We start from the raw sequence: 26,258 nt of genomic DNA, 5'->3' as shown, positions 1-26,258 counted from the left end.
GCTGCTTTCTAATGGATCTTCTCATATAAATATAGGTTTTCTTATAATTTCACGCCACCTTGGCTTAATAATAATAATAGTAATAACAATTTTATTATCTATACCCCACCCGCACAGCCCTAAATCTAGGGTGGGAGGTTAAGTGGGGCAGATTGTTAGTTCGATGCGAAGGGAAGGGTGAGGTTTTGTTTATCTGCTAATTACTGGGTGTTTGAATACTGCTAATGTTGTTTGCTACTGTTTATGGGTCTGGTTTGCTGCTTTTGTTTTCCCGTAAGTTGTATTCTGTATGAAATGTTAATGTATTATATTATCCCTGCTTTTCCTGCTATGCTATTATGCGTGGGCCTATATTTTTCTTTAATGCAAGTTCCTTAGAGACCTGCGGATTACAAGCGACTTATAAATTGTGTTTTTCTTTTCTTTTGTCATGGGCTGGACAGGGCGACCCAGGTTCAAGTCCTGACATGGTCATTTGTGAAGCTCAACCGCTTCCTCTTCCCTTGCAGGTTTGTTTTGAGGAGGAGGTGGGAGGTGCAAATGCCAAAAGCCAATCAGGAATAACTTCCTCTCCATCCTCCCGGCTGGAACCTGGTGCCCAAGCAGAGGTTTTGGCCTACAACTCCCATCAGCCTTAGGCAGCATGGCTTGATGGGAGTTGTAGTCCAAAACCTCTAGCTCTGCACCAAGCATTCTGGTCTCACTTTTCTCCTGAGGCCTCTGTCCAACCAGGGCATGTAGCAGCCAGGGTATTGTGCAACTAATGTGCTGAGCTTCAGTGCTCCGGCTTAGTCTTATCTCCTCCCCATAACGACACACTGATCTCGGCTAATTTGCACAATACAGTGGTACCTTGGGTTACATACGCTTCAGGTTACATACACTTCAGGTTACAGACTCCGCTAACCCAGAAATAGTACCTCGGGTTAAGAACTTTGCTTCAGGATGAGAACAGAAATCGTGCAGCGGTGGCGCGGCAGCAGCAGGAGGCCCCATTAGCTAAAGTGGTGCTTCAGGTTAAGAACAGTTTCAGGTTCAGAACGGACCTCTGGAACGAATTAGGTACGTAACCAGAGGTACCACTGTATATGGAGCAGAATTTGGGCTCCCTTCGCCCAGCATCCATATTTATAATTTTTGTTCAACGGGAAAGAAAATCAGCTGTGATGACCTGCTGCTGTGATGACAGAGGGGTGTGTGTGTGAGTGAGTGAGTGAGTGAGTGAGTGAGAGACCCAGTTAACCATGGCCATTGTACTTTATTGATAAGGTGACACTGGCTAGTATCCAAGACGTCAATCCATTGATAAGGTGACATTGGCTAGTATCCAAGACGTCAATCCATTGATAAGGTGACATTGGCTAGTATCCAAGATGTCAATCCAACGCGTCTGGTTCCTGGTCCCAGTTAGGGTTCTCCCCTCTAGGCTTGGGCCCGCCACTCTTCTTGGCCATCATGACCTCGCTTACGCCCAGCAGCGTGACCGCCGTCTGGGTTGCAAGCGTGATGCCTCGGTACTTCACCAAGAACGGGTCGAACAGCCCTTCCTTGGCGGCATCAATGGTGCCCGCCTCCTCGCTCGCCAGCCTGAGGCCCGTGTTCTGGGTGCCCAGCTGGTGCTGCACCTCAATCTTGGCCATCACCTCGTTGACCGGCAGGCCTGCGTTTTCCGCCAGGGTAGCCGGGAGGGTCTTCAGGGCCTGGGAGAACTCCAAGATGCCATACTGCTCGGGTCCTGGGAAATACATCCCCAAGGTGCTGAGCCGCACCGACAGCGCCATCTCGGTGGCCCCGGCGCCAGGGAGCAGCCGGGGGTCAGTGCCCAAGACCTTGTAGACGTTGATGCCATCGTGGATGGCCTCCTCCACACAGTCTAACATCTCCGTGGTGGCCCCTCTGAGCATGATGGTGACCACAGGGCAAGCGATGCCGTCTTGGCTGAAGACGACCACGTTGGTGCTGCCAATCTCGCTCATGTAGACGCGGCGGCAGTGGCCCAGCTCCTCAGGCGCCGGCGGGGTCACGGTCAGCAGCAGCGTGGCCCCCACCGCCTTGCACAGGTGCTGTAGCTCCATCCGGGAGTGCAGCCGGACGACCATCAGCCGGTACCGGTTGGCGTAAAAGAGCGCCATCTCGTGTACCTTCCCCCCGACCACCACCACGGTGACGCCGGCTCTGGCCAGGTCCAGAACCCGCTGCTCGATGATGTTCTCTTCGCTTTTGCTGAAGACCTTGATGTCCGACGCGCTGTTGAAGACGACGGTGCTCTTCGCCTCAAAACCAGACGGGCCGAAACAGCAGGAGTAGGCCGCGATGCGGGCCCTCTCCATGCGCCGGACAATCCCTTCGGCCTCCGCGCACACGACCACCCCTTCCACCACACTGGAGTCGGCCACGCCGCCCCCGAGGATCTTGCAGACGCGGATGAGGTCCGCGTCGAAGGCCGCGCGGTCCGGCGGCAGCACCAGGATGCAGGCTTTGGCCACCAGCTTGGCCAAGGCTTTCTGGTGGCCGAAGACTTTGCTGCCCACGGCGGCTTGCAGGACCCACAGCACCTCTTCAACGTCCCGTGGGTTCTTCAGGACGTAGCAGGACAGGCCGGGGAGCAAGCGCAGGACCTCCTTGCAGGCCATCTCGTAGCCGGCCCGGATGTGGACCACCGGCAGCCCCGAGTGCAGGAGCTTTTCGGCGTTCTCCAAGAGCGCCCCGGCCAGGAGGATGACGAAGTTGGTCCCGTCCCCCGTCTCCACGTCCTGCGTCTCGGCCGCGGTGCGAAGAAGGCAGGCCACTGGGTTCTCCAGCTCCAGCTCCCGGAGGATGGTGGCGGCATGGGAGGTGTGGAAGTTCTTGCCAAGGTGGTTGATCACCAGCTTGTTGCGGCCCAGGGGGCCATAGCAGGTGCGCAAGGAGCGCACCAAGGCCTTACAGGCTGTGAGGTTGCTGAAGAGGGTTTCTTGCAGGCCACTGAAGTACTTCATGCCCGCCTTTAGCATCTGGGGCAGCCCGGGGGCTTGGGGTACGTGGGCAGCCATCACCTGTGGAGGGAGAGGCACAGGGTGGGCTTCAGTGTTTGGAAAGTCCACCTGGCAGCGGGAAAGCACCATCCCCAGCCCCTGGCAGGATTTAGGGATGTGGGGAACCAGCCATGGCAGCCATTTTGTAAATACAGGGCCATTTTGTAAATACAGGGCCAGTTATATGGCCTCACCCCAGTATACCTGAAGGAGCGTCTCCACCCCCATCGTTCAGCCCGGACACTGAGGTCCAGCTCTGAGGGCCTTCTGGCGGTTCTCTCACTGCGAGAAGCTAAGCTACAGGGAACCAGGCAGAGGGCCTTCTCGGTGGTGGCACCCGCCCTGTGGAACGCCCTCCCACCAGATGTCAAAGAGATAAACAACTACCTGACATTTAGAAGACATCTGAAGGCAGCCCTGTTCGAGAAAGTTTTTAATGTGTGACATTTTAATGTATTTTAAATCTTTGTTGGAAGCCACCCAGAGTGGCTGGGGAAACCCAGCCAGATTGGCGGGGTACAAATAATAAATTACTATTACTATTTTACTATTACTATTACTATTACTATTCTGCCTCTTTCTCTTCCATCCACCCTTTCTCCCTTCTGTCTCTGCAGCCTCCCAAAATCCTCATGAAGATTCTTCAACATTTTAGTGAAAATTTACCCCAACAGACCCATTTTTCTATACAGAGTCCTCTAACACACCTACTGTTGAAAAGCAATTTCCCCAGATGTAATGAAGTTTTGCATATAATATTTTTTCTAACATATCCATTTTTGCAAAGCACTTTTCCTTAATACAGTATAGCGGATTTCCCCAAACATAATGCATTCCTGTATGCCTTTTTCACTCATCTGTGGTTTTACAGTGGTGCCTTGGTTCCCAAACCCCTTGGTTCTCAAACGCTGAAAACTCGGAAGTAAGTGTTCCAGTTTCTGAATGTTTTTCGGAAGCTGAACGTCCGATGGGGCTATCGGCTATTGTTTCGGGGGCACCTGCACCAATCAGAAGCTGCACCTTCGTTTTTGAACATTTCGTAAGTCAAAGGGACTTCCACAATGGATTATGTTTGGCACTTTTGTTTTTGCTACGTATTTAAAAGCGTTTTTGTTTTTAAAGCTTTTTCGGTTAATTTGTTTTTGTGACTGTGTGGAACCCAGTTCAGCTACTGACTGATTGTGTGACTGCAGAAATGGATAAAAGCCCCCCATCCAAACAATGACTATCATCAGTGCACGTATGATTTAAAATATATATATATATCATCTACAATACTTATTTATTTTATAGTACAGTACATTGATTATTGCTTTCATTTTATGGATCAATGGTTTCGTTAGCGAGTAAAATTCATGTTAAATTGCTGTTTTAGGCGTTGTTTTTAAAAGTCTGGAACGGATTAATCCATTTTGCATTACTTTCTATGGGAAAACACGCCTTGGTTTTGGAACGCTTTGCTTTTGGAATGGACTTCCAGAACAGATTAAGTTTGAGAACCAAGGTACCACTGTATATGGATACTTTGCCTTAGCATATGAATTTTCGAATGCATTATGTGGCTGGAAAAATGCACTGTAAATCCAAGAAGGGCACATTGCAAAGGACGGCTTGTGTTTTGGTTCGTGTGTATTTCCACATATACTGTATATGTTCTACTTGTCCCACCCCTTCTTCTTCTATTGATCTTATTTTAAAGGTATGTAACATTTTCTAAAAATCCAAATATATACGGCATTTGTTTCTGTACATTTATGTGCAGATTCACCTGCTGAAATACAGACAGTGAACCCTACAGATTCAGCTTCCGGTAACATGATGTAAGCGCCATCTTTGTAGCATTTCATGGATTCCATTTGTTTTGTCATCGCAAGGACATCTTGAAATTTCTGTACTGAGGCCATACATATGCTGAAAATAGGCTTCTTTTTCCACTTTTCGGGAAATGCGAACGAAGTAAATTTACCTTTTTAATGTGAAGTGGATCGAATTTCTTCCCCCTGCCCCTGTTTTGGCTCCCAGGAACCCTGTGGAATGTCCCCTCTTTTCCCCTTCACATCCTCCCTCAAAACCCACCTTTTCCACCAGCCCTTTAACACCACCGCTTTGTTCCCATAACGGGATGCGGGTGGCGCTGTGGGTAAAAGCCTCAGCGCCTAGGGCTTGCCGATCGAAAGGTCGGCGGTTCGAATCCCCGTGGCGGGGTGCGCTCCCGTCGCTCGGTCCCAGCGCCTGCCAACCTAGCAGTTCGAAAGCACTCCCGGGTGCAAGTAGGTAAACAGCGTTTCCGTGTGCGGCTCTGGCTCTCCAGAGCAGCGATGTCACGCTGGCCACGTGACCCGGAAGTGTCTCCGGACAGCGCTGGCCCTTGGCCTCTTTGAGTGAGATGGGCGCACAACCCTAGAATCTGTCAAGACTGGCCCGTACGGGCAGGGGTACCTTTACCTTTTTGTTCCCCTGCCTTCCTGAAACGGAGCCTAAGAATGTATATTATCACTTAGCTCTAAGGCTTTACCTGCTGCTTTCATTTTGTGTCTGTTTATACAGACTGCCTTGAAATCTAGCCCGATGGAAGGTTTTAATAAATAAAACTCATCTGTTTCGCCAGGGGTGGACTTTGGTACTGTGGCACCCTGTGTGAGGCCAAAATTGGGCGCCCCCAAATGGATCTCCTCAGTTATGGATCTTCTCAATTTTGCACCCCATCGGCTCGGCGCCCTGCTTGGGGGAACCACCCTAAGTCTGGTGCCAGTTTCACTGTAATACTTGCAGATTCGCCCTTGTTTATGGCTGCCTGCAATCCCTTCCCCTTCATCTGTTCCTTTGGGTTATTTGTCGTATTGTAGGTCCCCTGCGGGCAGGGACCTGCCCGCTTAATTTTTGGCAACGGCACACTTTCCACAGGTGCCACGATACAGATTAAGATGTGTGGGTCTTATACCAGCCGTCCCCAAATTGCTAAGAATATGGCTGTGCCAAGCCTCAAGTTTAACCCCGTGGGCTGCTTTCCCTTAAAGGAAAATAGATTGCCAGTGGTTAATTCCCACCCCCTTTTCTCTAAGGACTTGGGGCTTTAGAGAGCCTGAAAACCCTTCACTTGCCCCTAAAACCTTCTGCCCGTGCATCAAGAGGCAACCTACTGGAGCAAAGCGAGAAGAGACCTCTGGAGATTGCCAGGGAGCCCCGAGGTGCCAGGACTCGGCTGGCAGAATCAGCCGTTTAACGGCTGCTTCTGGGGTGGGAGGTCGAGGGGGGTGATGTCACAGTGACGCATTCCAGCGGGCACAGAGCACCTTCCTGTGAGGCCATGTGGCGACCCAGGCACAGAGTAACCCTCCTTGAGCATTGTCCCTGCCGACTTGGAGGATGGACTCAAGGGAATCCTGATCAAATTTGCAGATGACACCAAACTGGGAGGGGTGGCTAACACCCCAGAGGACAGGATCACACTTCAAAAGGACCTTGACAGATTAGAGAACTGGGCCAAAACAAACAAGATGAATTTTAACAGGGAGAAATGTAAAGTATTGCACTTGGGCAAAAAAAATGAGAGGCACAAATACAAGATGGGTGACACCTGGCTTGAGAGCAGTACATGTGAAAAGGATCTAGGAGTCTTGGTTGACCACAAACTTGACATGAGCCAACAGTGTGACGCGGCAGCTAAAAAAGCCAATGCAATTCTGGGCTGCATCAGTAGGAGTATAGCATCTAGATCAAGGGAAGTAATAGTGCCACTGTATTCTGCTCTGGTCAGACCTCACCTGGAGTACTGTGTCCAGTTCTGGGCACCACAGTTCAAGAAGGACACTGACAAACTGGAACGTGTCCAGAGGAGGGCAACCAAAATGGTCAAAGGCCTGGAAACGATGCCTTATGAGGAACGGCTAAGGGAGCTGGGCATGTTTAGCCTGGAGAAGAGGAGGCTAAGGGGTGATATGATAGCCATGTTCAAATATATAAAAGGATGTCACCTAGAGGAGGGAGAAAGGTTGTTTTCTGCTGCTCCAGAGAAGCGGACACGGAGCAATGGATCCAAACTACAAGAAAGAAGATTCCACCTAAACATTAGGAAGAACTTCCTGACAGTAAGAGCTGTTTGACAGTGGAATTTGCTGCCAAGGAGTGTGGTGGAGTCTCCTTCTTTGGAGGTCTTTAAGCAGAGGCTTGACACCCATATGTCAGGAGTGCTCTGATGGTGTTTCCTGCTTGGCAGGGGGTTGGACTCGATGGCCCTTGTGGTCTCTTCCAACTCTATGATTCTATGACTGCCAGCCCAGCTTCTGATGCACAAAGCACGTCTCTGCTGGGATAGACTGCCACTGAACAAGACGTAAAGGTGCAAAGGCGCTCGTATCTATAGTGGTACCTCGGGTTAAGAACTTAATTCATTCTGGAGGTCCGTTCTTAACCTGAAACTGTTCTTAACCTGAAGCACCACTTTAGCTAATGGGGCCTCTCGCTGCCGCCGCGCCGCCGGAGCACGATTTCTGTTCTCATCCTGAAGCAAAGTTCTTAACCCGAGGTACTATTTCTGGGTTAGCGGAGTCTGTAAGCTGAAGCGTATGTAACCCGAGGTACCACTGTCTTGATGTCACAGGCTGCAGAGTTGTCCCAAGACATTTCTGCACCTGATCCAGAAAAAAAGAAAGGAAACCTTTTATCATATGTGGTGGACCTGTAAAGTAATTAAAAAATTCTGGGAAATGATATATAATGAAATGAAAAAGAAATGTTTAAAATACCGTATTTTTCGCTCTATAAGACGCACCAGACCACAAGACGCACCTAGTTTTTGGAGGAAGAAAACAAGAAAAAAAATATTCTGAATCTCAGAAGCCAGAACAGCAAGAGGGATCGCTGTGCAGTGAAAGCAGCAATCCCTCTTGCTGTTCTGGCTTCTGGGATAGCTGCGCAGCCTGCATTCGCTCCCTAAGATGCACACACATTTCCCCTTACTTTTTAGGAGGGGAAAAGTGAGTCTTATAGAGCAAAAAATACGGTAACCTTTGTTAAAAAAAAAACCAAAAGCTTTTCTATTAGGAATTATAGGTACTGAGATCCTAAAGAACCCAGAAAAGACTGTTCACGTACGTGACGACAGCCGCATGGATGCTACTAGCCCAGAGATGGAAGGTAGAGACAACCTCGACCAGAGAAAAATGGCAGATCAAGATGGTGGACTGTGCCAAAATGGCAAAATTAACTGGGAAGCTCAGGAACGAAGAAGACAAGAACTTCAAAAAAGAATGGGGAAAGTTCATAATTTATATACAAGATCATTGTAAGCAGGTTAAAACATTGGCAGGGTTTTAAACACACTTGTAATTTAACAGAACCGATGGATAATTTAGAAAGATTTTTAAAAAATGGAGAAGTGTTGATATGCAATTGAAAATGGGCTCAATAGGAAGGGGGGGTGGAGTCAGGAAATTCAGAGTAATCTTGATATTTAGATTCGGAAATTGGTTTTGTTGTATGTTTATATTTTTGAAAATCAAATGAAGATTTATTTCATAAAAGGGAAAAAAGAAAACCTTTCGTTCACGAACGACGCGGGGTCATTGCGACACACTCCTGTGGAAAACCTATTGAATGGACTGTGGCTTGTCGTTCCCTCTTGTAAGAATGTAAAAATAAGGCTTCTGGATCAGGCCCGTGGCCATAGGGGGTCTCATAGTGGCCAGCCTGAAGCCTCTTTCTGGAAACCCACAAACAGAATCCGAGCTCAACAGCTTTCCATCCCTTCAGCAACTGCCGATCCTCTAAGGGTCCCTATTTTCCAGTGACAGCGCTGGATTTACAGAAGCCATCCTGGTTTCTGATTTGATCCCGGAATGTCCCGCTTTTCCTTTTTACGTCCCTATTTTCATCAGAGAAATGTTGGAGGGTATGCAGCTGGTACCCAGAAGATCGCGGCCTCCAGCCACAGAGGCAGAGCCGAGCCATTGTGGCTAGTGGCCATCAACAGCCCTCTCCTCTGTGAATTTGTCTAAATGGATTTGCAGCTGGAAGAATTAGCTAGTTGGGGCTGGCTGATCTCTCACGTCCCTGGTCTTTAATAGAATGTGGGGAAGGTGCTGTTTTGAGGGTTTAGGGCAGGGTTTGAGGAGGAGAGAGTTACTACTCTATTGTCTTTTGGGGGGAGCCATAAGGAAAATAATGGCGCCACCCCAGGAATTGGTGCCATTTTGGAACGGCCTGGATTAGATGTGATACGGAAGGGGGGGCATGTCTTCTTCACCTCCTTCTTCGCTACAATATATCCATTTATTTCCAATTGTCAATGTCAAAAGGGACTAAAATCTATAAAATTCATAGAAAATCAACGTGCCAATTTGCTCAATTTCTCTAGGACTCCATGACACCTCCCCTGTCCTCCATCATCCCTCAAGCAAGGTGTCAAGACCCTAATCCTGTCAAATCACTCTGCCAAGCCTTTCCTCCGGGCAGTGCCAGGTGGCAGACCATGCATACATGGACCATTGTCTTCTCATCACCGGTACTCAGGATGTGCTTATCTGCGCATACCTCCAGCTCTGCATATTCCCCCCTCCCTCCTCCATATGCTAATCCTGTGTAACCCAACCTCTTCTTAATGTATTCATGATGTAACTGGGATGTATTTTGCACTGTATTCTGGGACATGGGGGGAAGTTTCAAAAGTTCATGTCACCCCTTTCTCGCTGTTCAATCTCGCCTTGAACCTGTTGCGCAATAAACATGGATCTTCTGCAGTTTGCTCCTGTCTCCGGCTGAGCTTATTTTCCTCCGCAGGGACCCGCGGACTTAGTCCGACGAGCTGGGTGGCAGAGCAGCCTCGCACCCAGATTTTACCGTAACAGATGCTCTGCATGTGTGATGGCGAGACTCTGGGACTGTGCTGATTCTGCCGTGGGGCAGGCGTAGTTTGGGATGGCCTCCGTTATGTACTGAGTTGAATAGGATCCAAACTGCAGCAGTCTGATTGGTCCTAGAACAATAGGATCCAAAATGCAGCAGTCTGATTGGTCCTAGAACAATAGGACTCAGAATGCAGCAGTCTGATTGGTCCTAGAACAATGCAGCAGTATGATTGGTCGGCAGGAGCCACCCAATCCAGCTCCAGACAGAAGTGAATCCCCAACCTGATTGGCCTACAGGAGAATTCCGGAATTAGCCAATCACGTGCAGCCCATTGTGTAAATAATGTATATAAAGCAGATACTTTGGGGGAACTTTCGTTCCTCCTCACCACTATGAACTGAATAAAGAGCATGAAATCCACTCTTGACTCTGAGTATATTTCAGCCTCCTTCTCATAACTGTTTTTCAAGCCATCTGTCCAAAATCCAGCAAAACGGATGTGAACAAAGACACCGCTGGGGTCCTGATGTTACCCTGCAAGGGTAACTGGGTGGCACTGGCTGCTCTGAACCTTCCCACCGCTCTGAGGTGAGCCAGATGTGTGTGCCAAACAGGCCTCAGAGCATGCTGTGCCCTGGCATTTTGTCAGAGGGTGGCATTCTCCCACCCGCTTGTAATGGGGTACTTAGAAAGTCATCACTGGGCAATTTACCTAATGATGCCCCTCGTGTGAAGACTTTAATGACTTTGGTTTAAAAAACAAAACAAAAAAAATCACTTCATTTATCTAGGCCACGTGAATTTCTCAGCCGGCAGCTGGACTGTTTGGGTAGCAACAAGACAGCCGGCCCGACTTTAGCGTCCAAGGAGAAATTTCTGGGCACGCCTAAACTAACAGCCTGTGTTCCCTGCGCTGGAAGAGCGAGTCGGCTTCTGGTAACGCAGGGGATTTTGGACGGCAAGGAATCCGAAGCCTCTGGGAAAACTTAGCACCATTGTTTTCGTTCTGCGGTGGCGTTGAAGGGAGGGCTGAACCCCTTCAGGGCACACCCAATGCACATTTAAAGCACACAGCTTCCCCCCAAAGAATCCCAGGAGCTGTCAGCATCGCCCTTGAGCCAGTGTCACCAACTGGACTCATCCACTCAGCCCCGACTGGGCTAGGCGAGCTGGGTAGCACTTCCAGAAGACCACCTTTCTCTCTGAGTTGTGCCGTGGACTCACAACTCAGAGCTGTGAGCACCGCAAATCACTCCAACAGGAAGACAGTCGTTGTACAGCAGAGCATAAATCACTCGGACGACAGCGCTGAAGAATATCTTCTTTTATTCACTAACAGCTACTGTACTATACAAACTATATACAAATGGAGATGCTGGAGTGCACTAAGTGTTTCAGCTGCTTTCTGCAGCGACCTTATCTACACAGAGATAACACTCAGTCTTTTCGACACACTGACTGACTCACTCCCTGACTCTCTCACTGACCAACTCTCTCTCTCACTGACCGACTCACTCACTGACTGTGGTGCTGGAGCAGAATATGTAGATATAAGAACACGCCTCCTCCTCTCTGCAGAATCAGCAGACTGCTCAGGAGATTCTTGGGTATGGGAGGGGTGAAATCTCCTCAGGAGCTGCAGTTTGCTCTGCAAGGGGGAAACTACAGTTCCCATTGTGATGTACTAAAGATCTCCCCCTGGGCCAGCAGGGGGATACTGTAGATAGTTCAGGTCCACATATGCAAATAAGGGTTCGAAAGTGACGTTCAGTGATTGGATAGTTACAGGAAATGGTTACTGTGGCGTTGTAGTGGAGCTCTATATAAGCAGGCTGGCTGAACCCTTCAGTTCAGTTCTGTTCTGGCCTGCGAATAAACAAGAGCTGTTTGAAGAATCGCTGTGTCGTCTGATATGTTCACCCACAACTTAACACCCATGATTCCTTTTTTTGGGGGGGGTGTTACATGCACATTGAATCCTCATGGTCCCTTCCAACTCTATGATTCTTCTGGGGTTAAGCTTGGGCTGTACATCTTAAGAGCCACAGCTTCAGATTTCCTGCTTAGACGGAAACCGTGGCCTCAGATTTAGCCTTGGCACAGGAATCCCAACTGCCCCCCCCCCCGCCAGCTGAGGGTTCTTCCCCCTGCTCCATGGGCCTGGCTTTTTTTCAATTCTTGCCGCAGCTCTGGCCCCCGAAATCTGACCCCCTGACCCTGGGCCCTCTCTCCTAGAAGGCGCCACCAGGGCCATGCAACCTTTGCCTTCTCTTTTATGCCCTTGCTTCCTTTCCAGATGTTGCCCTGGTGCATTCCTAATCGCTCTGGTTCCCTCCGTCCCAGTCAGTCGTCCCGTCCCCCGCTCCCTCAGCCCTCCTGTAGCTCTCCCTCTTTCACATGATAATGCCTTTGCCAGAAATATTTGGGCAGTGAATGTCAAAATAATTTTTAAAAAGCTGCTGTGTATGTGTTTGGTGAGGGAGAGCAAGACAGGACGAAGATTTCTGCTCCCAGGGGATCCCAAGCAATAGTGATTTTGGCCCTCGAGAAATTGCTTGGACTGTGGAGAAGACTGAGTTGGGCCTGCAAAGAGGTGTTCTTGCCCAGGGCTGGGCGCAGGAGAAATGATGCTAAATGAATGGTGATGTGGCTTTTTGGGCTTACCTAAAAATAAAATAAAAATAAAAATGAGATTTTTTGCAGCATTCACAGTAGGCTTGTTTTGAGTGAGTCTTGCTTCGGAGTTCCCCAAATGTTAAAGGGGTGGTGAAGGAAAGATTGTATCCAGGGGTGTGTCTTTCTCCAACCTGTCTTAGAATGGGCAGCCTCTGGTGTTAAGTTGTGGGTAAACATACCAGACGACACAGCGATTCTTCAAACAGCTCTTGTTTATTCACAGGCCAGAACAGAACTGAAGGGTTCAGCCAGCCTGCTTATATAGAGCTCCACTACAACGCAACTGTAACCATTTTCTGTAACTATCCAATCACTGAACGTCACTTTCAATCCCTTATTTGCATATGTGGACCAGAGTGAAAACTATCTACAGTATCCCCCTGCTGGCCCAGGGTGAGAACTTCAGTACATAACATCTGGAGACTAGAATGGGCAACCGCTAGCCCGATGTTGCAGCCGGGGCAAAGCAACCCCCTCTAGTCAGGCTGCTAAGAAAGAGCTGAACGGGGCACCCCATGTTTCCAGCTTCTAGTCCAGAGACTAGGCTCCACTTGCACTGTACATTTAAAGTACTACTGTACTACTACAACAGTCATGACTTCCTCCAAATAATCCTGGGAATGACGGTTTGTTAAGAGTGCTGAGAGTTATTATGGGGCCCCCACTCGCATCAGAGAACCGCAATTCCTGGAGTGGTTTAACGGTCAATTTCTCTTGCCAAGGAACTCTGGGATTGTAGATTGAGCAGCGCCTTAAAAAACGACAGCTCCCAGGATTATTTTGGGGAAGCCATGACTGTTGAAAGTGCTGTGACACTGTTTTAAATGTATCGCACAGTTGCATTGCCATTCGTAAGAAACTGCTTTATACCATCTTAGGCCATTGGGATCCATTAGCTCCCTACACTGACCAGCAGTGGTGGCTTTCCAGGAATCAATGGCTCTTTCCACCCATCTGCCTCACCCATCTCAGAGTTCAAAAATGCAAGTTGTGTTGAAGTTGGATGGAGGGCCATGTTCATTACTGTGAGAGTAGGTGACATACCCCATGAGAAAAATGAGAACAGGTGACCTAGGCCCCCAACAGCTTAAAAGACACCTCCAGCCCTACAGACCCTCTCTGGTGCTGAGATTGACATAGGGGGTCCTTTTGGTAGTAGCTCTGCCCTTAGAGGCTCAAAGAGGTGGGTGCTGACCTGGGAAAGGGCCTTATCTGTGGTGGCCCCTAAGCTGTCGAACTCCCTCTTCACAGGGGTGCGCCTGGCACCTTCATTACAGAGCTTTAGGAGAATGCTCGAGGTGCCCCTCTTCACCTTTGCTTTAGTGGGGTATGTTTGTAGGAACCTCCTCATTTTTATGGCTGTAAGTTGTTTTAAATGGCTTTTGATGGCGGGTTTTGATGCAGCTGGCGCTGTGGGTTAAACCACAGAGCCTAGGACTTGCCAATCAGAAGGTCGGCGGTTCGAATCCCCACGACGGGGTGAGCTCCCATTGCTTGGTCCCTGCTCCTGCCAACCTAGCAGTTCAAAAGCACGTCAAAGTGCAAGTAGATAAATAGGTACCACTCCGGCGGGAAGGTAAACGCCGTTTCCGTGCGCTGCTCTGGTTCGCCAGAAGTGGCTTAGTCCTGCTGGCCACATGACCCAGAAGCTGGACGCCGGCTCCCTTGGCCAATAAAGCGAGATGAGCGCCACAACCCCAGAGTCGGCCACGACTGGACCTAATGGTCAGGGGTCCTTTACCCCTACCTTTGATGCTGTAACCCACCCTGGGACCTTGAGGTAAAGCGTGAGTAATAAACAAGGCAAACAAAACAAAACAAAGCAAAATGGAGTGAAGTAAGGAAAACTTGCTTGCTCTAAGCTATGCATGCCTTCGCTCAGAGCCAGAGAGCTCCCCCAGCCCTAAGCAAAAGCTCAAGTTGGAGGCAATAAGCCTGAAATGCATCCTTTAAAAGTTTTGATTTTTCCCCCCAGGAGCTTTGAAAGGCAGAAGCGGACGCCTTGGGGATACTGACTGCCTTGAGGTGTTTTGGGGTGAAGGGGCTCAGCCTTGCCAGTGTGTTGAGGCCTCTTCTATTGCTCTCCAACTCCCCCCCCCCCCCACCTCTGCCTGGAAGAAGGAGAATGCATTTGGAGTCTCATTATTAGCATCACCCGTGACTCCCAGGTAGCATAGCATCCTCAGTCCGCTGCCAGGAAGGTAGATTAGCTGGATGTTTTGCAAGGTCTTATCGGCCCGGGAGCTGCCACTGGTCTTGGATTATCAGCAGGCTCCCAGCGAGCCCTGTTATTAAGTCCCTATCTTCCGGTTGCCACCACAAGCTGCTCAGGCGGTGGTGCGCCTTTGATGGACGTGAGTTGGCAACAAAGGGTACCATGGGGGAAGGAAGGGAAATGCAGTCTCATCAGTGAGCAGAAGTGTCAATTTCAAGAAAGCTGGAGGTGGGGGGCGCCGGCGGGGAGGAACGGGACAGGAAGGGCACGTTGCCTCAGGGAATGGACTATATGGAGCATTTTCTCACAGGTAACCAGCCATAATACAAAACTAGGTGGAGAAAATGAGTCTGCTTTACAGGTCGGGAAGGTTGTGGTATGTTGCTGTTGTTGTTTAGTCGTTTAGTCGTGTCTGACTCTTCATTACCCCCTGGACCAGAGCACGCCAGGCACTCCTGTCTTCCACTGCCTCCCACAGTTTGGTCAAACTCATGCTGGTAGCTTTGAGAACACTGTCCAACCATCTCATCCTCCGTCGTCCCCTTCTCCTTGTGCCCTCCATCTTTCCCAGCATCAGGGTCTCTTCCAGGGAGTCTTCTCTTCTCATGAGGGGCCAAAGTCTTGGAGCCTCAGCTTCAGGATCTGTCCTTCCAGTGAGCACTCAGGGCTGATTTCCTTCAGAATGGAGAGGTTTGATATTCTTACAGTCCATGGGACTCTCAAGAGTCTCCTCCAACACCAGAATTCAAAAGCATCCATTTTTCGGCGATCAGCCTTCTTTATGGTCCAGCTCCCACTTCTATACATCACTACTGGGAAAACCATAGGGGAAGAAATGGAGGCAGTGAGAGATTTTACTTTCTTGGGCTCCATGAACCTCCAGATGGTGACAGCAGCCACGAAATTAAAAGACGCCTGCTTCTTGGGAGAAAAGCAATGAGAAACCTAGACAGCATCCTAAAAAGTAGAGACATCACCTTGCCAACAAAGGGCCGTATAGGTTGTGGTATGCATAGGTTTAATTCCTGTGTTTTGGGGTTTCCTCTACAGTGAGGTGTTTAGGGCATCATTCAATTGTGTGGCCATCGCTGCCTCCTGCAGGAGCCAGTTCCATATTTTGACTATGCTCTGTGTGAAGGACTTTCTTTCTTCTGTCCTGAATCTTCAAACATTCAGCTTCATCCCATGACAATGAGTTCTAGTGTTACAAGAGAGGGAGGAAAACTTCTCTCTATCCACTTTCTCTATGTCAGTCACCATTCTATCATCAGGTAGGTAGCCGTGTTGGTCTGATACAGTCAAAATATATAAGAAAACAAAAAAATTATCCAGTAGCACCCTAAGGTAAAAGTAAAGGGACCCCTGACCATTAGGTCCAGTCGTGGCCGACTCTGGGGTTGCGGCGCTCATCTCGCTTTACTGGCCGAGGGAGCCGGCGTTTATCCGCAGACAGCTTCCGGGTCATGTGGCCAGCATGACTAAGCCACTTCTGGCGAACCAGAGCAGCGCACGGAAACGCCGTTTACCTTCCTGCTGGAGCGGTACCTATTTATCTACTTGCACTTTGGCGTGCTTTTGAACTGCTAGGTTGGCAGGAGCAGGGACCGAGCAATGGTAGCTCACCCCGTCACAGGGATTTGAACCACCAACCTTCTGATCGGCAAGTCCTAGGCTCTGTGGTTTAACCCACAGCGCCACCCGCATCCCAGTAGCAAACTATAGACCAACTAAGTTTGTTCTTGGTGTAAGCTTTCGTGTGCAGGCACGCTTCTTCAGATACACACTTTTATCTTTTCTCTAAATACACTTCTGCTCGTCCCGTGCTTAGAAAACACGGGTCTGAGCAGTTTTTTGCTTGTCCCATGTTTTCTAGGCAAGGATCTGAGGAGTTTTCTATTTCCCCCACCAAATTACCCCTGATAAACCTGCTGTTTTGCGCTGAATCCGGAGCAAATGCCAATTGGCAGGAAACCCAACTGACATTTGCTCTGGGCTCATCCACACTTACGCCTGTCTTGTGCCTAGAAACCATGACGCCAAGCAGTTTCCCCCTTGCTCAACTCCTTTTCCAGGGAAAACATGCTCTTCAGCTCTTGTTGTTGTTTAGTCGTTTAGTCGTGTCCGACTCTTCGTGGCCCCCTGGACCAGAGCACGCCAGGCACTCCTGTCTTCCACTGCCTCCCGCAGTTTGGTCAAACTCATGCTGGTAGCTTCGAGAACACTGTCCAACCATCTCGTCCTTCGTCGCTCCCTTCTCCATGTGCCCTCCATCTTTCCCAACATCAGGGTCTTTTCCAGGGAGTCTTCTCTTCTCATGAGGTGGCCAAAGTCTTGGAGCCTCAGCTTCAGGATCTGTCCTTCCAGTGAGCACTCAGGGCTGATTTCCTTCAGAATGGATGCGTTTGATCTTCTTGCAGTCCATGGGACTCTCCAGAGTCTCCTCCAGCACCAGAATTCAAAAGCATCCATTCTTCGGCGATCAGCCTTCTTTATGGTCCAGCTCTCACTTCCATACATCACTACTGGGAAAACCATGGCTTTAACTATACGGACCTTTGTTGGCAAGGTGATGTCTCTGCTTTTTAAGATGCTGTCTAGGTTTGCCATCGTCTTTCTGCCAAGGAGCAGGCATCTTTTAATTTCGTGACTGCTGTCTCCATCTGCATCTTCAGCTCTAAATTGGGGCAAATGCTAAAGAACAGTGAGGCAAGACAAAGTGTGGACATGCTAATAATAATAATAATAATAATTTATTATTTGTACCCCGCCCATCTGGCTGGGTTTCCCCAGCCACTCTGGGCGGCTTCCATAGAAACAAAGAATACAGTAAAATATCACAGATTAAAAACTTCCCTGAACAGGGCTGCCTTAAGATGTCTTCTAAATGTCAGGTAGTTATTTATCGCTTTGACATCTGCTGGGAGGGCGTTCCACAGGGCGGGCGCCACTACCGAGAAGGCCCTCTGCCTGGTTCCCTGTAGCTTTGCTTCTCGCAATGAGGGAACCGCCAGGAGGCCCTCGGAGCTGGACCTCAGTGTCCGGGCAGAACGATGGGGGTGGAGACGCTCCTTCAGGTATACTGGGCTTTCAGTGTTAAAGAGTCCAAATCCCAAACTGTTCTGCCTCCTCTCAGTCTCCTTATCTCTCAGGCACATCAGACTCCCTTTTGCGCTGCCCTTTGCAGGCACTGGCTTGCACTTTAAACCTCTGTGTCTGAGCAGTTTCTTTTTCGTCCCAGCGCTTTCCTTGGGGAAACCCACGTCGTTGTGGAATACCAGATTACCGTTTGTCTAATTCCGCAGGAAAACATACGTTTTCCCAGGGAAAACACTGGGGCGAAGAAACTGCTCAAAACATGGAGCTTTAAAGTAGTGCAGACCCGCGTCTGCAAAGCGCAGCGCAAAAGGAAGTGTGAACGAGGCCTCTGATTCACATGGCTTCCGCCCCAGCTACCATTCCTCAAGGTGGATCCCTTGCGTGGCTTCAGAGTTTAGACAAAGTGCAAACTTAATTGCTCATTAGTGTTGATTGCCTCCCATCCATGACCAGGCTATGTGATGCCACTTTGCATAACACGGCTCACGACAGCCTCAGCAAGCGCAGAGCTCACCTGGTCACCGTCTTCCCTATTACGGCGAGATGCATCTGTATTTAAATTATAGTGATTATTTCTAAATTTGCATATTCTAGAAACAGCAATTAGCATATCTGCAAATCTGTATCCTCTTCTGCCCTCTTTTTTCAGTGATGCATTTCCTCCTTTGGGCTGTGCATAAGTGGCCACTCTAGATGAGTGTAAGTGGCTGCGAGTTTGTAGCTTGGGAGAATTGCTGCTTTCAGTCCTGCTGCAATCTTGCCCAGCTGTTTTATAGCATTTTTATCGACTTTACGTCTTTTATTGTATTGTGGTCTTGTTAAAATGTCAGATTGCTATTTGTGTTTGGCTTTGTGCACTACCCTGAGAACTTTTAAGTAGAATATCGGCTAACAGTGTTAGCAATCTTGACGGTAATGGTGCTAGCCAAGAGTCCAGCTTCTACAACTGGCAGCATTCCTCGAAGATGATCCTTTGCTTGTGTGTGTGAGTCATGCTTGATGTAGCGCCCTTCAAATATTGTTGGACTCCAGCTCCCATCATCCTCAGCAGCCATCATGGCCAACGGTCAGGGACAATGGAAGCTTGACTCCAGCGATACCTGCAGGGACTATGTTGAGGATTCCTTCACTAAGCAAAGGTACGTCCATGGTTGGCCACAATAATGTGGAGGGAGGGGGAATATTACTGCTCATGCATTGTGATCCTGCAATATTGTGATTATTGATTCTTTCGTATTGGTGTCAATTAGAAATCTGTGGTCATGAAATATATATCCTGCTGTACCTTTGCTTAGTGGTGCATTGACTCAATGTGAGTCACATCCACACACACCCATCTTGTTCATTTTCATGTTGAATCCATTTTGATGTTACAATGGCTGGCATCTTGATCCCTGTGGGCATTTTCTCCTGGTTGAAAACAGGCCTCCTTATCTTTGTATTTTTGCAATTGGTACTGAGCATATTCCGCCTTGCTCGCACAGAACACACAATGAAAGGGTCCTGCGCCTGAGCGTTCAGATTTTGAGCATGTTGATCGGAAGCCAAAAAACCGCAGCAGGGGTTGCACTTAACTGAGCTGCTGCCAAACTTCCTGGCGTCTCATTCAGGTGATCCGAATGGCATTTGCTGTGGTCAAAATACGAGTTAGCTAACCAACAATGTGCTGCTGCCTTTGAACTGAGTCCTTACACCTCGCTTTGCCCAATGGTATGGAAAGGGCCTATTAAGGACTGTGGGCGGCCAGAGCACTGCATATTCATTTGAGGACAGCTTTCTTCTCGCTACACACGATGCAAAAACCACTTTTTCCTCAGGTGGCGCATACTGGTTGTCAGGGCTGACGTGCCGCCTTCTAGCTCTGGCAAGAGCAGATACGCCTTAGCAGAGCAACACTATGGAGGATCCAACGCAATGCATGCTGGGAGTGTGGCAGCTGCTGGATTATTTATTAATTTATTAGTTATTACTCAACATCAAAAAAACAAGATCATGGCCAATGGTCCCATCACCTCCTGGCAAATAGAAGGGGAAGAAATGGAGGCAGTGAGAGATTTTACTTTCTTGGGCTCCATGATCACTGCAGATGGTGACAGCAGCCATGAAATTAAAAGACGCCTGCTTCTTGGGAGGAAAGCGATGACAAACCTAGACAGCGTCTTAAAAAGCAGAGACATCACCTTGCCAACAAAGGTCCGTCTAGTTAAAGCTTTGGTTTTCCCAGTAGTGATGTATGGAAGTGAGAGCTGGACCATAAAGAAGGCTGATCGCCGAAGAATGGATGCTTTTGAATTCTGGTGCTGGAGGAGACTCTTGAGAGTCCCATGGACTGCAAGAAGATCAAACGCATCCATTCTGAAGGAAATCAGCCCTGAGTGCTCACTGGAAGGACAGATCGTGAAGCTGAAGCTCCAAGACTTTGGCCACCTCATGAGAAGAGAAGACTCCCTGGAAAAGACCCTGATGTTGGGAAAGATGGAGGGCACAAGGAGAAGGAAGGGGAAGACAGAGGACGAGATGGTGGGACAGTGTTCTCGAAGCTACAGAGATGAGTTTGACCAAACTGCGGGAGGCAGTGGAAGAAAGGAGGGCCTGGCGTGCTCTGGTCCAGGGGGTCACGAAGAGGCGGACACAACTAAACAACAACAACTCTGACAGTTGGCAATTTTATTTTGTCACAGACACTTGTAAGACACTGTGGAAACCTTTCCTTTCCCGCCACCCACCCAACATGGGATAAATAAACGATGAGGGAAGAATTAGTTCCCTCAGACATATTCTGAGTGGGCTGGTATCTCGACGTATGAGGGACAAACGTCTCTCACATCGTCCAACGCTTTTTTTTAAAAAGGGCGACTTATCACATTGCTCCCGCCTCCGGCTCAGACTTTATCCAATTAGGTGACGCTCTGAACGTGATTGACAAGCTTTTTCCCACCACAACGCTCACTTCTTGCGCCCTCGAGCCTGTGTAGTGATTGACATCGTCAATCCACCGCCCCGCCCCTCCGCCGGGCTCCTCCCCATTCCCAGCTGACACGCGCGAGGCAAGGCACGCTCTCTTTCGCTCCTCCTCCTCATGTCACTCACTGCGCTCACAGCCCCGCCCCGCTTAGCAAGTCCCGCCTCCCCTCCGATTACAAATTACGAGGCGAGCGCGCGCCTCCTCGCCCTCGCAACGGTTGCTTGAGGCAGCCTTTTAGGCCGCGAGCCCCTCCCTCGCCGCCCCATTGGTAGCCTCGCGGAGCTCGCGCTCCTCCCCTAAGCTTTTCCCGTTGATCCGTTGCCCCGGGAAACGTTGAGGGGTGGGCGGAGTCTGGGAAAGGACCAAGAGCGTTTGGAGTTGTAGGGGGGGAACAGGTGCCAAGTTGGGAGCTGGGAAAGGTGGGTATTGTGGAGGAATTGGGAGGGGGGGGGGGGGAGACGGACGCAAGGTGGAAATGGGGCAGGGGTGGGGGCTGGTAGGGGGCAGGGGGGGGAAATAGGGGACGGTGGCTGGAAAGGGGCAATTGGGTTCCAGTGTGGTTAAGGTGCTGCCCTTGGGCTCAGGTTCGAATCGTGACTCAGGACTGTTAGAGAAAAATATATAATAATAATAATAATAATAATAATAATAATAATAATTTTTATTTATACCCTGCCCTCCCCAGCCAAGGCTGGGCTCAGGGCGGCTAACAAGCAATAATAAAAACAAATTGAATGAATTCAACTTAAAAACAAGATTAAAATACCACATTAAAACATTAAAATGTTAAAATGCAGCCTCATCACAGGAGGAGAAGGAAAAAGAAAGAGGGGGAGGGAATCAAATTGGCGCCAAGCCAAAGGCCAGGCGGAACAACTCTGAATAAAAAAATTCCTTCCAGTAGCACCTTAAAGACCAACTGAGTTTGTTCCTGGTAGTTGGTCTCTAAGGTGCTACTGGAAGGAATTTTGTTTGTTTGTTTCGACTACGGCAGACCAACACGGCTAGGTAAAGGGTAAAGGGACCCCTGACCATTAGGTCCAGTCATGACCGACTCTGGGGTTGCGGCACTCATCTCGCTTTACTGGCCGAGGGAGCCGGCGTACAGCTTCCGGGTCCTGTGGCCAGCGTGACTAAGCCGCTTGTGGCGAACCAGAGCAGCGCACGGAAACGCCGTTTACCTTCCCGCCGGAGTGGTACCTATTTATCTACTTGCACTTTGAGGTGCTTTTGAACTGCTAGGTTGGCAGGAGCAAGAACCGAACAACAGGAGCTCACCTCGTTGCGGGGATTCGAACTGCTGACCTTATGATTGCCAAGCCCTAGGCTCTGTAGTTTAACCCATAGCGCCACCCATGTCCCTTACACAGCTACCTACCTGTAAATAGAAAAAAATAGTGGGTTTGGCTTTTGCTGCCCAATTCCACAAGGGACTCTGAGTCCCCTAAGTCCATGATCGGTCAGAGATGAATGGATGGAGGTAAGATCCATAGAAAGCAAGGCAGATCTTTATTTTTCTGTTGCAACAGAGTTCCCTCCTTGCAAGGAGGCAGGAGAGAACAATGGTGTGCAAGCCCCTATAAAGACTTTTGAAATTGCCCATCCTGTACCCCAAGACCACCACCCCCCAAACATCATACCTACATCACAGAAGGAGGCAGTCTCCAGCAGAAATTTGAGAGGGTTGCATCTCTTCTGTCTGCCAGGATACCTGATCATGCCTTACTTGATTGCCTTTTCTGGGTAGCCTGGCCATTCCTTTGAGATAGTAAATACTTTTAGTTCCTGAATCTCTTACACATATTGATAGTTTGCTCAGCTTAACAGATACTTTCCAGACTGTATTTAAAGGGAGGTGTAAGCCCCTACAGTCCAAACACCATTGGAAAGCTTTTCCCATTTCCTTCCTCCTTGCAGAGAAATATTTGAGGTCAATTTGAGAGAGTCAAAATGGCTTCGGGGTTGCTCTCCTGTACTATTTCAGACATGTGGTTTATGTACTTACATACTGCATGTGTGTTTGCCCTGTACATTTATGAACATTTATTCTATACCTGAGACCTTAGAATTCTTATAACATGACTTTCCCTATTGTTATTTTTTATTACATTTCTTAGTCGCTTTATAGAAAAAAAGGTCTTAGCAACATAAAATACAACCAGATAAAATCAATTAAAAATTAGGGCAATCAACCCTCCCTAGGCTACTGCCATTTCTCAGTCTACCTCCCAGGATTGTTGCATTGATAAAATGGGGGACAGAGGGCAGGAAGCCTTGTCTGCTGCTCCAAGCTTGGAGAAGAGTGGTGATATATCTATCTCCTGGCAAATGCTGAGGGCAAAGATCCAGAGATCACGTTAAAGGTGGCCAAATTCTGTGCAGTTGCCATAAAATTTAGGGAACAAGCTGTGATATCATCATGATTAAGGTTTTAAATGACAACTTCGGGTTATATTTTAGTGAGTAAGATCTAATTTATATATTATAATTGCTGCTATATCTGTACTGCCCCTGTTATACTGAACTGCAAATTTAAATGTATCCCTATTTCCTGACTTCCCTGATTTTGTATGTGAGCTGTGACCTGATTTTGTATGTGAGTATTTGGTCTGTGACCAAAATAATAAATTCATTCATTTGATACCCCTATTACTATTATTATTATTATTAATTTATTAAATTTGTATACTGCCCTTCAAAGGGCAGTTACCCTTGCATTTGATACTGGAGGTGTCGATTTTTAGGACCCACCTTATTTTTGTGATTGTAAGTAGTTTTAAGCTGCTTTTTAATGTTGTGTTTTGATGTTGTAACTTGCCCTGGGACCTTAGAGTGAAAGGCAGGTAATTAATAATAACAGCATAACATAACTGTAATAAAATAAAGGGGGTGACAGTTAGTCGGTGACAGTGCTGGGTCCTGGCTGGAGGATTGTCAAGGGGATGGATGCTGATCACATTCACATGTGTGGGCTGGTGAAAGACGTGCCCAGGGGGCTTGAGGTCAGCAGGTGAGGTGGGAGAGAGGCAACTAGTTGAATGCGATGATAGAGAGAATTGATGGTGTTGGAAGGAGGATGTTGCGTGGGTTGAAAGTTGGTAGGTGGAAACTGACTGGCTGGGCATGGAAAGGTGTGTAGAGTGATTTGGTTGGGAAGGTGACATGAGGCTGTAGTGATGGACAAGGGATATAATAGGCGAAGGTGGAGATTAGGGAGTATGGAGAAATAGCAGTGCTGCCCACCAAGATTTGTGCACTGGAACAGGTTGATCTGATTGCTGGGCTCATGGAGGGGCATATTATTTTTCATTGCGCTTTATTTCTCCTGCCCAAGGAGTGGATAGATAGTTCTCACCTCATTTTACCCCCACACCAAGCCTGTGAGATAGTTTAGCTCAGGCTTCCTCCACCTCGGCCCTCCAGATGTTTTGAGACTACAGTTCCCATCAGCCCTGACCGCTGGTCCTGCTAGCTAGGGATCATGGGAGTTGTAGGCCAAAAACATCTGGAGGGCCGTGGTTGAGGAAGCCTGGTTTAGGCTGAGAGAGAGAGATGCAGGGTTGCCCTCTGAGCTTAATGACTGAGTAGGGACTTGAACCCAGGTCCTGGCCCCTGAGGCACACTGGGGGCCACATTAAAGGAGGGCAGAGGAAGCGGTAAAGAGGGGAGGGTGCAAAGAACAACGGCGATGACTCTAGCCAAAGAGCCATTCTTTCTGGCGTGTGTGCCTTGCCTTTCTTTACGGTGTTTATGACTTTTTACAGGATCCCGTGGTGAAAGATGAGTGCCAAGCGGCGTGGCACGCCTGGCGAAAAGAAAGGGAAGAAGACCAGCAGCCGTACAGCCCCTGTGCCAGTGCAGCAGCAGAGCGAAACGCCCCCAGAGCCGCTCATCCCCGAGGAGCCTCCTGGTATTTCCACAAAAAGTTGTTTCCCTTTCAGGTGTACCGGTCCCAGATTCTCTGGGTAGATCCTGCTGAGTAGGCTGAGTGCCCCTTTGATCCGCCACCTCAGGAACGTTTGGCACCCGTGACAAGGCTTTTTGCCACTGGAGCCAGATCTTTTAAGTGTTGTGTGTGGGCTCCATCCTGGGGGACAGCTGTGTGCACTCCTCAGAGGCATCACAAAACTGCAATGTAAATAATGCAGTTGCCTATGGTGGCTTATTATTTTGAAGGGCTTTGCTAGCTCTGGGGAGGAGCTCATCAGACTGTCAAATGAGCTCCCCGCACCTTGCTCTCACAACCACAAGAAGTTCCCCTCAGCCCCGAGTTGGCTTGTGAGATTTCTCACTCTTTCAAGCATACCTTTGCTGAAAGAAAGGAAGCTGATTGCTCAGATTGCAGCGTTTCATCTCTATTCTTTTTCCTTCCTCGTTTTTGTGGTGTGATCCCAAGTTTTGCAGGATACACACAGGCCTCCTCTTAAGAAGTGTAGCATCCAGGTGGGGGGCAGCTGCAACGTTTTGGGAACCTTAGAGTTGAGAATTCCCACCTTCCCAGCTGCTATTGTCCTCTCAACCCAGCTTCCCTCCTCTCTGCCAAAGGGGTAGAGGAGGAACCCATCTATTTGCTGATCTGGGCTAAAAGTAAAGGTACCCCTGCCCATACGGGCCAGTCTTGACAGACTCTAGGGTTGTGCGCCCATCTCACTCAAGAGGCCGGGGGCCAGCGCTGTCCGAAGACACTTCCGGGTCACGTGGCCAGTGTGACAAAGCTGCATTTGGCGAGCCAGTGCAGCACACGGAAACGCTGTTTACCTTCCTGCCAGTAAGTGGTCCCTATTTATCTACTTGCACCCGGGGGTGCTTTCGAACTGCTAGGTTGGCAGGCGCTGGGACCGAACAACGGGAGCGCACCCCACCGCGGGGATTCGAACCGCCAACCTTTCGATCGGCAAGCCCTAGGCGCTGAGGCTTTTACCCACAGCGCCACCCGCGTCCCCCACAGCGCCACCCGCGTCCCCGCGGGTCACCCACACTGATCTGGGCTACCTTCTGCCAACCTTGGAGGAAGGCCCTTGAGCTCTCCTCCTGCCCTCCATCTTCTTCCTCCCACTCTCCCCTCCATCGTTGCCCGCTGCCATTTGCAGACATTTCCGACGATTCCTTATTTTGCAAAAGTCCACTGCTGTGATTCCGTCCTGGCATAAAAATGGCTGAATCTGCATGTGACCAGCTGCGCTAGACCAGGCTGTGTGGATGGGGAGTGTGTGCAGGCTGCCTTCGGGTGTGCATCCTCTCGGTTCCTGATCCAGCAGGCAGTAGGAGCCCAGCGCCTCTTTCCATGCACCAATCTCCTTATCTGGATCAGGCCGGCTGCTTTGGCGTAGCGCTGGCCAAGCAAACACTTGTGATTTCCTCGTCATTAGCATCCTTCCGAGCTATGCGTTTGGGTCTTTTAAATAAAATAATAATAATAATATGTCGTACCTTGTATAAGCTGAGC

General features: G+C 49.1%; 2 protein-coding genes across 3 annotated transcripts in view; one reads left to right on the top strand and one right to left on the bottom strand.

Annotated features, from left to right (window-relative positions):
• Window positions 1–1,238: 1,238 nt before the first annotated feature.
• LOC310662968 (T-complex protein 1 subunit theta-like) lies at window positions 1,239–6,312 on the bottom strand. 2 transcript variants are annotated; one of them, XM_083410414.1, is made up of 3 exons: window positions 6,155–6,312; window positions 1,352–3,035; window positions 1,239–1,269 (listed from the first exon to the last, which is right to left on the bottom strand). In XM_083410414.1, the coding sequence occupies exon 2, from the start codon at window positions 3,030–3,032 to the stop codon at window positions 1,377–1,379; it is 1,656 nt and encodes a 551-aa protein (XP_083266540.1). In that variant the 5' UTR covers window positions 3,033–3,035; window positions 6,155–6,312; the 3' UTR covers window positions 1,239–1,269; window positions 1,352–1,376. The 2 variants fall into 2 exon arrangements, with proteins under 2 accessions (XP_083266540.1, XP_083266541.1); XM_083410415.1 differs by lacking the exon at window positions 6,155–6,312 and adding an exon at window positions 4,783–5,124.
• A 14,735-nt stretch (window positions 6,313–21,047) lies between these two features.
• DNAH2 (dynein axonemal heavy chain 2) overlaps window positions 21,048–26,258 on the top strand; it is a 152,635-nt gene continuing 147,424 nt past the window's right edge. Inside the window, exons 1-2 of the mRNA XM_083409992.1 lie at window positions 21,048–21,231; window positions 24,577–24,722. Coding sequence (XP_083266118.1) covers window positions 24,593–24,722 — 130 coding nt within the window. The 5' untranslated portion in view covers window positions 21,048–21,231; window positions 24,577–24,592. The remainder of the gene's footprint in view (window positions 21,232–24,576; window positions 24,723–26,258) is intronic.

Source organism: Podarcis tiliguerta (genome assembly GCF_965153285.1).
Source record: "Podarcis tiliguerta genome assembly, chromosome: 13".
Taxonomy (NCBI): Eukaryota; Metazoa; Chordata; class Lepidosauria; order Squamata; family Lacertidae; genus Podarcis; species Podarcis tiliguerta.
The sequence above is the reverse complement of the archived record's forward strand: the minus strand, read 5'-3'. Positions and strand labels throughout refer to the sequence as shown.

Coding starts and splice junctions, on each gene's coding strand:
- LOC310662968 (XM_083410414.1), bottom strand. CDS start 3,032: ATGGCTGCCCACGTACCCCAAGCCCCCGGGCTGCCCCAGATGCTAAAG.